The 12,470-nt window shown below is 44.2% G+C and overlaps 1 protein-coding gene across 1 annotated transcript in view; it reads right to left on the bottom strand.

Annotated features, from left to right (window-relative positions):
* ALOX5 (arachidonate 5-lipoxygenase) overlaps nt 1-12,470 on the bottom strand; it is a 52,845-nt gene that overhangs the window by 16,944 nt on the left and 23,431 nt on the right. Inside the window, exon 4 of the mRNA XM_084765723.1 lies at nt 1,753-1,875. Coding sequence (XP_084621849.1) covers nt 1,753-1,875 — 123 coding nt within the window. The remainder of the gene's footprint in view (nt 1-1,752; nt 1,876-12,470) is intronic.

The following is a 12,470-nucleotide window of genomic DNA, read 5'->3' as shown; positions in this document are numbered from 1 at the left end:
GGACAGGCCCTGGCCCTCTTGGATCACAGCGGCACTTTCGTTCAGTTGCTTTCTAGGAGCGGAAATCTCCATAGGCTCCCTTCACAAGTTGGAGACTTACCTGGGTGGGGTCTTTCCCTGTAGACACCCTTCCTGTGTTCCAGTGCATACCCAGCAGGCCTCCTCTAACTCATGCGTGGCTGTTAAACCTCCTATGGCTCTCCTCTCCCTGAATTGTACATTTGCATTTTCTTTCTTTCTTTCTTTCTTTCTTTCTTTCTTTCTTTCTTTTTCCCCCGAGACAGAGTTTCTCTGTGTAGCCTTGGCTGTCCTGAATTCACTTTGTTGGCCAGGCTGGCCTCAAATTCACAGTGATCCACTTGCCTCTGCCACCCAAGTGCTGGGATTAAAGGCATGCGCCACCACGCCTGGCTACATTTGCATTTCTAACTGCCTCACTTTCTCTTTTTTCTTTGTAGACCAACATAAGCATCATTAATAACAAACAGACCCCAACCTTGACATTATGCAGTCTTGAAATTTCCAAAGAAATTATTCCATTTCTTTTTAACTTAGCCTGAGGTAAACTCTCAGGATGTGGGAAGAAAACAGCCAGACTCTTTGCAAAAACTATCCCAGGAATGGCCTCTAGCCCAGCTGCTATTAAAGTACATGCTTCCCTCTGAAGCCTTTTGAGCCAGTGCTCTCCCACTGCTGTCTTTCACGCTCCTGTGAAGACTGCTTGCTGAGCTCTGTTTACAGCGTTTAACTGATTTTTTTAGTCCCCAGTTCAGAGGGCTTCCACATTCCAAAACTGAACCAAACCAAAGAACCGAAGAAGAAGAAGAAGAAGAAGAAGAAGAAGAAGAAGAAGAAGAAGAAGAAGAAGAAGAAGAAGAAAAAGAAGAAGAAGAAGAAGAAGAAGAAGAAGAAGAAGAAAAAAAGAAGAAGAAGAAGAAGAAGAAGAAGAAGAAGAAGAAGAAGAAAAAGAAGAAGAAGAAGAAGAAAAAGAAGAAGAAGAAGAAGAAGAAAAAGAAGAAGAAGAAGAAGAAGAAGAAGAAGAAGAAGAAGAAGAAAAAAAGAAGAAGAAGAAGAAGAAGAAGAAGAAGAAAGAAAGAAGAAGAAGAAGAAGAAGAAGAAAAAGAAGAAGAAGAAACACAGGCAGGTTCTTCACAGCAGCCTGCTCTCTGCTACCATCTTCTGTCTAAGTTAAGGTCCTGCTGTGTGATAAAGCATCATAACTAAGGCAAGTTACAGAGGGAGAGTTTATTCTGGCTCTTGTTCCATAGGGTTAGAGTCCATAATGGTGGTAAGAACATGTCAGCAAGCAGCAGGCCGCAGGAGCAGGAAGCTCACATCTTCAAATGCAAACACAAGGCAAGAGAGTGACCTGGAAGAGGAAGCTTTAAAAGCCCATCTCCTCACACCAACACACATAAATTAAAAATTTAATAAATAAAAAATATTTAAAAAAAACAAAGTCTAGAGAGGTCTAAAATTAAAAACAAAACCAAAAACTATGAGTTGGATCCCGGTCAATGGGGGAAACACACTTACCACTTGAGTCAGAATTAAAAACCAAGTGTAACTCGTGCCTTGTTGTGCGTTTGCCCCTCCGAGCACACCTTCTCGACTGAGAGTGCAGTTTGCCTTGTCCAGACACTTTAGGTGGAATGGAGTTCTTTTTTTTACCATCCTGAACTCATTTCTAACACCATCTCACTCCCCGCTACTGGATGGGCCACCCACACCCCGGAAGTTCCTCAAACTTACGCTTTTGAGTAGTTCAGAACAAAGTCCACTCCTTTTTCACTGTCGAACTGGATGTCTCGGGGTAAATCCTTGTGGCATTTGGCATCGATGCTCAGAGGGAAGCCAGGGTTCCACTCCATCCAGCTGGCACAGAGAAAAGTCACTATGTTAATGGTGGCCCCTTTGGGTGGTCCCCTGAACTGAAGGTGGCCATGTTGTCAGACCAGGTTATGTACGGTGGGGGGTTGATTTTCCTCACTATAAGCTCAACACACTATAGAAGCTGAGGTACTAGGAACCCTTCAGAGGTTGTGTGGCAACCATGTATATGCTGGGATATGATCATTACAGTAGAGAACTGAGGACGGCTTATACCAAAGGATTAGTGCAAGCGTAACAGCTACGCACTAGTGCACAGGAAGTGGTGAGGTAGGAGATGCCACAAACCTCACTTAACACAAACAACTTTGAATAGCCACAGCCCTGAGGAGGGGTCTGTCTAGACAGCCACAGGTGGAAGGTCCCCATGTCACACTCAACCAGAGTGTCAAACGTCCTGCTCCTTGCTCAGTGCACACACTTACTCTATGTGTGACGGCGAGGGAAGGGGATGGTTTTCAGGCCCTTGTGGGAGACTCATAGGGCATTAGAGGAAGTGAGAAAGAACAGGAGGTCCAGAGCAGGAGGGAATGTGTCCCCCATAACATCTGGCCTGCAGCAGGGTTAGACGTGGTCACAGTCAAAGTAGCGCCCTCTAAAGAGAAAGCAGACACCACCCCAGGGAACGTCTTTAAGTCTTACAGCCTGTCATCATTCATGGGACAGCTCAAGAAACCATCTCTGGAAAACACACACACACACACACACACACACACACACACACACACACACACACCAAAAAAAAAAAAAAAAAAAAAAAACCTAGAGAGAACGAAATCCCAGTTCATTCACTTGGGAATGAGAAAATGAATTGTTTTTGCTTGAAGGCTGAACTACTTCTTCCGACTCAGAGTTTTTGTGTGCATTCTCATGTGTCCCCGCCTTTAAGGCTCCCTTAGAGGGGCAGCCAGTCACTGGGGGACCCCGAGGTATGATCACCCACCAATAAACCACCATTAGTCACAAGAACGCTTTGTTCTTCATGCTTGGCAGTTCAGGGGATACAGTGACTTCAAAGGGTTGAGTGGAGATGAATTTTGCAGTGATGCAGTGAAGACGTGTGTACCATCTTACTTTATTTTTAAACTTATGTTTATTATTAACTTGTAGATGATGTGTGTGAGTGCATGCGAGTGTAGGTGTGTGCATACCATTGAGTGCTGGTTCAAAAATAGGTGAGCAGAGCCATTCGTGCCAATCCCAGCACTTGGGAGGCAGAGGCAGGTGGATCTCTGTGAGTTCGAGGCCAGCCTGCTCTACATAGCTAGTTCCAGACCAGCTAGGGCTATACAGTGAGACTCTGTCTCAAAAACAAAAACAAACAAACAAAAATAACAACAGGACATCTTTACATATACATTTATATTATCACACATATACAATAAACTGCAAATCGCAAGAAGGACCACGAAACAATTAGGGATTATATAAATGCAATACTCATAATGTTTTGCCTATTTCTATTTGGTGACCTTGAAGAAAATATCCTTCCTATCTTGGTGAGTTTACAATTCTGAAGGTAAATCAACACCTATCACATCTCATCTCTATCAACCTAAAAACCTCTATCCAGATCTAAAAACAATTTAACCCCTAAACAACTAAGCTTAATGGTAAAACTAAACTATTTGGTCTTAAACTCCATCAGAGACTTGAGAAGGAATAAAGTTAAATTCCTGAGTAAACAGGAAGTACAAGATAGCAGGTTCCCAAATGAGAACACGACAGACAATTAGCTGTCTAGACAGTCACCCAAAACGCTCTATAATGTTGGAGCATCATCTTCAGCCTTCTGGCCCATTATATCTGACAGACATATTTGTGAGGCAGGAACTATTGAGGACTTGCTTGCCTTGTCTTGGCAGAGTTTGGCTGTTGACTCTACCTGCTTCCAACCTTGCCCACTTTTAGGCAGAATTCTGTCTGTGGCAAAAACAAGGGCCTTTTTCCCAGTGGCTGGTTTGCCATATTTGAATATGTCTCCATAAGGAGGTTCTTTGATGCTCATCATCTTCCTTGAGGTAGGCTGGGTGTTGCCAGGACTTAACGTGTCTTACTGTCAAAAGATCCTTAAGATCTAAAAACATCTTTACATGCCATATTCTGTAGATCTCTGAGGCTTTTGAAGACCTTATCTAATGATTTAACCCTATCTATCTGTAGAATCATATCTATCTGTTGAACCTAGGGCGTATATTCTTGTGATGAAAATAGACTAGTAGTTGACATGACCATGAGTTGATCAGCTAACAATTAACTTGTGTTACTTAATTATCCTAAGCAGCATACAGTAGCACCTTCAAAGTATTGGAAGTAAACCTTGTGTTATAATTGAATTGTATGGATACACTACCTTATATTAAAGTAGAAACATATTTAATGTGTGTGAAGAATAATCTTGAATTTGAATTCTATACCAATGTATCAAAATTGAACTTATTTTGCATTAATATACAAAATTCTATACAAATGAATTAAAAATAACCTTGTTTGTGAGTAACAGTTAAGGCCATAAGTTGAGGAGTAGATTCAATAATCTACTTTTTGTCCTGCCATCCCTATATATTCCTATATTCCCCCTTCTTTCTTTTCAGCCTACCTCCATACCTAAGAAAGAAAGATAAAGGAAAAGAGAGACATCCCTAAGTCCAATCTCGTTTTCTTTCTGAATAAGACCAATAATATCTTATAGCCAACTCCTAATGGAAATAAACAGCCCTATCCCAACAGAACAACCAGAGTCCTACCCAACCCCCTTAGAGTCAGTGAACCCAGCAAAAAGGAGTAGGGTGAGGGTTCTCTGTCTCTTAAAGCCCCAGGTTCTTTTATTAAAAACTATTATTAATTAATTAATTAATTCACTTTACATCCTGGTAATAGTCCCCTCCTCATCCTCGCAGTCCCACCCTCCCTTTCCTCACCCCTCCCCTATTCCTCAGAAAAGGGGAGCTCCCCTACCTACCCACCCCAGCTCATCAAGTCACATCAGGATTCATCGTTCTCTTTCCCTGTGGCCTGGCCTGGCAGTCCCATTTGGGGGAAGTTATTGAAAAGCAGGCAATAGAGTCCATGCTGGAGACAGCCCTTGGTATCCTTACTAGTGGACCCACGTGAATCCTGAGCTGCCCATCAGCTACACCTATATAGAGGATCTAGGCCCAGTCAATGCATGGCCGTTGGTTGGTGCTTCAGACTCCACTGGCTCCTCTGGGCCCTGGTTAGTAGGCTTTGTTGCTCTTCTTGTGGAGCTCCTGTTGCCTCTAGGTCCTTTTATACCCCTCCCCCCTCCACGCACTTAACCACTAGACTCCCTCTGCTTAGCCTAATGTTTGGCTGTGAGACTCAGCTCCTGCCTGCAAGCTCAGCAGAGTGTGTTTAATAGTGTCAGGAGTTGGCTGTCTTCCACGGCGTGGGTCTTGATTTGGACCAGGCATTGGTTGGACATTGCCTCAATCTCTGCTCTATCTTTATCCCTGCACATCTTGTAGGCAGAGTAAGTTTGGGATCAAAGATTTTATGGGTGGGTTGGTGTGGTCCTTTCTCCACTAGGAGTCTTGCCCAGTTAGAGGATGCCCTCCATGGCCCCTGCTACGTGGAGTCTCAGCTACAGTTCCCTTTCCCAGACGCCTATTCTGACTTAGGTCTCGAGCTTGTCACGGTGATGCCTCCACCCACAGTTTCTTTTTTTCTCTTGTCCCCCTGCTCTCCCCAGGTCTGATCTCCACCCTTATTTCTCTCTTTGCTCCCTCTCTTCAACCACAACCTCTGTCTATTCTATTTCCCCTTCTGAGGGAGGTTTGAGCATCCTCCCTTGGGTCCTCCTTGTTACTTACCTTTTTCGGGTCTGCACTGTAGTATGCTTATCTTGTACTACAGATTGGGAAAAGATTTTCACCAATCCTAATCTGATAAAGGGCTAATATCCAAAATATATAAGAAACTAAAAAAATTAAATATCAACAAACAAAATAACCCAATTAAAAATGGGCCACAGAGCTAAACAGGGAATTCTCAACAGAGGAATCTCGAATGGCCAAGAAGCATTTAAAGAAATGCTCAGTGTCCTTAGTCATCAGGGAAATGCAAATCAAAACAACTCTGAGATTCCATCTTATACATGTCAGAATGGCTCAATGTCAAAAGCTCAAGTGACAGAACTCCTTCATTGCTGGTGGGAGTGCAAACTTGTACAACTACTTTGGAAGTCAATCTGGCACTTTCTCAGAAAATTTGGAATAGTCCTCAAGACCCAGCTATACCACTCCTGGGCATACACCCAAAAGATGCTCCACCATACAACAAGGATATTTGTTCAACTATGTTCATATGAGCTTTATTTGTAATAGCCAAAATCTGGAAACAACTTAGATGTCCCTTAACCGAAGAATGGATAAAAGAAACTGTGGTGCATCTACACGGTGGAATACTACACAGCCACTAAAAACAAGGACATCATGAAAATTTCAGGCAGATGGATGAAACTAGAAATGATCATTCTGAGTGAGGTAACCCAGACCCAGAAAGACCCTCGTGGTAAGTACTCATTTATAAACCCAGGCTCTTAAAACAGTAGCTTCTTGATCAAACAGGACCTCCAGGGACTGCTTTTGGGGGCCAGCTCTTTCTGCTGCAATGAGGAGTGAGCTCAGGCTAGACACAGACTACAAGGCTTGCATAGCGAGTGCTTCCACTGGCTAAGCCATTTTGCATGCCCTGAGGTTTCTTCTTCAGAGTTTGGACATTGTTTGGCCAGCTCAGAAAGAACTTTCTCAGGATACGACACCAGGGGGCAAACACTTACCCACTTTGCACAAAAGCCACATAGCTTGCTACTGGTCTCTGAAGCCAGACACCCATGTCCTTTCTACTGAATGAGATGTGCAGACAAAGCAACCCACAGGAGCCAAAGGCCTTCACACCACAGACATAAACAGGCTAGCAGGAAACAAAATCCCCACACTCCATGGGCAAAGACCACAAGGAACAACTAGGCAGAAATAAGGAAGAGGCAGAAAAGACATGTGATTTGGAGGGAGGGTGCTTAAAGAGATGGAAATGGTACAATTAATTCAATGTAAAGAGACATCTGCTATTATAAAACATGATCAATAAAGTAAGAATTCCACAAGGAACCAGGAGAAGATTATAGTCAGTGTGAAATCCGACCAGTCTCTTACAGGACAAAGTTCATTCATCCTATAATAAATAATTTGAGCCCCATCTTTGTGCCACGAGTTGCTCTTTACTTTCTGCCAACCAGGAGGCAACATAACACAAATGGAGAACAGAACTCCAAAGGAATGCAAAGAGCCGTGGACAAAATCACCAGAGACTTGAAAGCCAAATACAGAAAGCGTAACAAACTTTTCATTTCTCACACTTAAAGTGGTGGATATTGTATGGTGTTTATGGATTTGTTTTGGAATTAGGCCATTTGATTTTATTACATTTTAAGAGTTATTTACTTTTTTTTGTACAACATATTTCCATCATATCTTTGCCCTTCCTCAACTCCTCCTAAAATTTCCCTACCTCCCTCCAAAATTCATGTTTTTATTCTTTCTCTCGCTCAGAAAATATATGTATAAACAATAAGACAAAAACCAAAAAGGGACCACACCACACACACACACACACACACACACACACACACACACACGGAAAACAAAGGAAGCATGGAGCCCATTTTGTGTTGAGTAGCAGACTACTCCTGAGCATGACGCCTGTCCTGTAGGGCAGCTGATGACTCAGGGTCACTTCATTGGAGAAACAGATTGTCCCTCTCTGAGCAGGCATCAGTTTCAAATGGCACCCTGGTTAGGGGGTGGGACTTTGTGCCCACTTCCCCTTCTCTGTACTGAGATTTACCTAGCTTGATTTTGTTACAGTTTCTGTGTGTTCAAGTGTGCATCAGCCCTTTTGTGTCTGAAAGACACTGTTTCTTTGGATCATCAACCACCATTGGCTCTTTCTGCCTCTTCTGCATGGATCCCCGAGGTTTGAGAGAAAGGATTTGGTAAAGACATCCCATTTAGCATCGGGTACTACAAGGTCTCACATTGTCTGTACATTCTCCAGTTGGGAATATGTGTGTTTCTTTGTTAATTCTCAATTTACTCCAAGAAGAAACTTCTCTGATGGGGTTTGAGTCCTATACATTAACCTATGGGCACAGCAATATGTCTTCATGAGTGGCATGCTCTTTTAACAGAATAACAGTAGTAGGTTTTCTCCTAGGGCCCATGACTTATCTAGTTTCAAGTTTGTGACCTCATTAAAAGTGTACAAATGACTGGGTGTGGTGGCGCACGCCTTTAATCTCAGCACTCGGGAGGCAGAGGCAGGTGGATCACTGTGAGTTCAAGGCCAGCCTGGTCTACAAAGTGAGTCCAGGACAGCCAAAGCTAATACAGAGAGACCCTGTCTCAGAAAAAAAAAGTGTACACACGTAGGTATCATCTCATGGAGTAGGCCTTAAAGGCGATTTTTTTTAAAGTGGTTGGTTACTCCATGACATTTGTGCCATTATTGTATCTGTATATCTTGCAAGGCAGGGCGCAGTTACGGGTCTCAGGGTTGGGTTTGTACCTGGGCAGGACTGATGACTACTTTTCTCCTCTGGTAGCTTGTGTAGTACATTTCATCACTGTGATCGCTGGTCAGTATGGCTAAGGCTTCTAAGTGGGCACCAGCTCAAATTCTCCATGTTTGATGACAGAAGTAAGTGGTGCCTTCAGTAATAGGGACTTGCTATCAGGTTGTGGACAGTAACTAACAGCATTGTCAATAGTCTATAGTGTTTATGGGGGCTGTCTGTGGGGCCCCTTTGACCAATGACTAAACAAGATGTAACCAATTCCTGATACTGAGGGTTTTGCTTGCTACCATGTGGTGTCCAGTTGGGGGCACTGTCTCCTCCATTATATGGTAACTCCATTTAAGTCTCTTTTATACATTTGAGGAAGCTTCAAAAGGCCCCATCGTATTAGTGGTCCTCCTCCATATTTCCTCCTTTCCCATGCATTCCCATCCTCTTCCCCATTTAAGCCTATTTAATTTACCCATAGCACTATATCCTATTTCCCTTTCCTTGGGAGACCCCTTCCTCTCCTGGTCTCATACGAGCTATCTAACTTCTGTGGCTGTTTTAGATGAAGCACATATAGAAAGCTTACAATCTAATATCCACAGATAAGAGAAAACATGCACTGTATGAAAACACAGCATATGGAGTGATGATTCTCTCCCCAAGAGCCACAGAGTATCTAACAAAAAGCCCAGTAGTGGTCCTAAAAACCTCCCTTTGAATTGTTGATCAGGGAAACCCAACAGATGTCCTAAACCAACATAGCCTATTGGTATTGTTCTTAATTTCCTCCCATAAGTTAAAAGTAAGTCCATATGGCTGAGGACACCGTGCACTTTACACACAGGACTCAGAGGATTTGAGCTGGAAAGGACCCAAACGCGTGCCCCCTTCTCCCCCTTCTCCCCCCGAGGAGTAGCTTTCGTAGTACCACAAGGTGATAAGCGATGTTAGGGAAAGAAAGTGTCAAGTCGTAACCAAATGTGGCTGCCTATAAGCCACAATCTCCATCCCGGCCAGACATTACTAGAGGGGCAGTGATGGTGCTTAAGCCTTGGCAGTGACCTACAGCTGTCTCCTTGGACTCAAAGCCTTCTTAACAGGAATGAAAGCATTCGTGGCACTGGAAACCTAGCCAGCTGCACGTGGCTAGGGAGGTCATAGGTTACTACTGCCAATTTTTCCAAACCAGCGTAATTCTTAATGGAATTCTGAAAATTCATCCTGACACCCACACACAAGTGTAGCTTTCAACCCTCATCAAAGAAACTTCTTTTTGCCGTGGAAGGAGAGCACCACAGGAAGTCACACCTGGCCAAAATGAGGAGAACCAATGAGTGTGTGGTGTCCAGCCCCAGTGGCTATGTCTACCACACAGCTCCTAAGCACTGAAGGCTCAGGAAGCACCACAGAAGAAGGAGCAACTTCATGTGGGTCACACAACCGATGCCCCCAAGATGGACTTGGCGAATGCTTTGGTTTAGGGCTCTCTTTTGCTCTGTGGATATGGATGCTTGTGTAATCGCATCTGGGTGGGACCTTGGCATTCAGAGCACCCAAGCCAATCTCCCAGGTCAGGGCCGTTCATATTTGCCTCACAGTTCACAATCTCATTTATGTGGGGGGCGAGAGCTGTTTTGAGACAACGGATTAATATTTTGGACAAGGATCTTCCAGTGATTAAAGCAATCGTATACAGATTGCTTCCCTGCAGTGCTGTTTGTAATATCTAAAACAAACCAAGTGAAGACGAGCTGAGTGTTCACCAACAGGGGAGCTATTGGCTAAGTCTGCAGGGTGCATGTATAACCCACAATCCCATGTAGTGGTTGATGGAGGAAACAGTGAGATACAGTCCCACCCCATTGGACAGACATGGATGAAAATGTCTCCTGTGGAATGTGATGATGATGCAGGGGGATGGCATCTTACAGCAACAGCAGCTAAGGGCGGGAAGTGACAGAGCACCTGGGCAAACAATCACCAAGCTCGGGAGAACACAAATGATGCACCCACTTGGCAATCCTGCACATCTGCTTCTAGACGTATTCCCCAGAGTCATTCTCCCACGAGAGCGTCGACAGGTGTCCGAAGCTCACCGTGGCTCAGTCTGAAAGCACTAGCAGGTGCCCACATGTCCACCAACAGGTAGCCGAGTGAACATGGTAGAGCGGTTTCCACGAATGACGCGGCCAGGGCTGGTGGTGGAGTGTCCGCTCCCTTACCGTTTAGGAGGTCCTGGGTTCAGTTTTTAGAACCACAAAAACTGTGATAAACTTATCTACCCAGAAGTTAAAATGAAAGGATATCAATGTGTGTCAATGGCTGCTCTTCAGAGCAGGATGAGTGAAAACTGCAAGGCATGGAAGTGTTAGACCAGGACTGTGAGAGCTGTCAGACCATGGGACACTGTCTCACTCTCACAGTGCAGTCCGTGAGAGCCAGGAGCCACAGAGCTCTGACCTTTCTGTGCCCGTTCCCAGATGGGCTTCTGAGGAATACCAGAAGCTTCCCTGGAACTGTTTTCTGCTCTTGCTCAGCTTCCACAATCAGGAAGCCCGAAAATCCACTCGAAAGGGGAAGTTCAGGATTGTGCAGACAGTACGAAGTTCAGCATTTCCTGGCCGGAAACGGGGGCATGGGCAGGGGTGGGGAGGGTGCTGAAAAGAGCAGTTGAGTGGAAGGAGGAATAAAACATAAATGAGATCTAAGAAAAGGACAAAATATCTCATAGCCCGCCTTCTGATCTTCACAAGATCCAGCTGGGATGACACAAACTGGCTTCCAGAAGGCCGGCTAGAGTGCCCTTAACCATACTAAGACGGTAATGACTGACAACAAATCAAGGTAATCTCATGCTCTGTCTTGTTTAGTCTTTTTTTTTTTTTTTTTTTTTTTTTTTTTTTTTTTTTTTGAGGCAGAGTCTCTCTGTGTTAGCCTTGGCTGTCCCGGACTTGCTCTGCAGACCAGGTTGGCCTCGAACTCACAGCAATCTGCCTGCCTCTGTCTCCCAAGTGCTAGGATTAAAGGCGTGTGCTACATCACCTGCCTGGCTTGTGCTCTGTCTTAACCTATCCCACAGACTAGAGTCTTGTAGAACTTCTAAAAAGGGCTTTGTCACAGGAGATTGAAGTAGAGAAGCAAGCAGAAAAAGCACTGAAACAACAACCCCAGGGGAGGGAAGGCCGACTCTCAGACAAGGTTCTGTGTCCTGTATCAAGTACAGAAGCTCCAAAAGGCATCATCCAGAGCTGCGTGGAAAGGTTTACACACACATTGAATTTTTAGCATGACTACCGTGTAATCAGGTTACTTTCTTATACCAGGCAGTAAAGGTACAAGAGTTTTTAACTTTTAAATTGTGAAACAGGGTGTATAAACATATGCATCTCTGTCTCTGTCTCTCTTAATGTATCTGTCTGCTCCCCCTTTCTCTCTCCCAGACCCTAAACATCTCTCTAGCCACCTCCCAGTTCAGTGAGAGTACCTCCAACCCTACTCTTGGCAACAGTATCCTTAATCCTTAATTTTTCTCTTCTTTTAGAAACAGGCTGGCCTTGAACATCTGGGACCCAATGATCCTCCTGTTTAGTCTCCCAAGCAATCTAGGACAATAGGCACAGCACATGCCCAGTCACTCTTGCCAATGTAATGTCACTTCTTTGTAACTGGTCCTAGTTCCTCTGCCATGTGCTTCCTTAAGCAACACAGTCTAGACCTCGGGGCCAGCTAGATGTGTCTCTGGCATCTTGCTTTCATCATGTGGTCATCCATGTTGGCCTCTTAGCAGTTCACTGATGGATAATTAATTATCTGGTAGTGTGAGGTGAAAGAAACCCTTTCCTTCCCAAGTTGCTTTTGGTCATGATGTTTTATTACACCATTAGAAACCCCAACTGAGACAGTTGCCATGGATACTTGCAGACAAGTATTTGGTGTAGATATAAAACTTAGTATTGTTAATATCATTGCAGTGCTGGGGACTGAACCCACA

Source organism: Acomys minous (assembly GCF_964271855.1).
Source record: "Acomys minous genome assembly, chromosome: 17".
Lineage (NCBI taxonomy): Eukaryota > Metazoa > Chordata > Mammalia > Rodentia > Muridae > Acomys > Acomys minous.
Note: the sequence above shows the minus strand (reverse complement) of the source record. Positions and strands in the feature narration are given on the sequence as shown.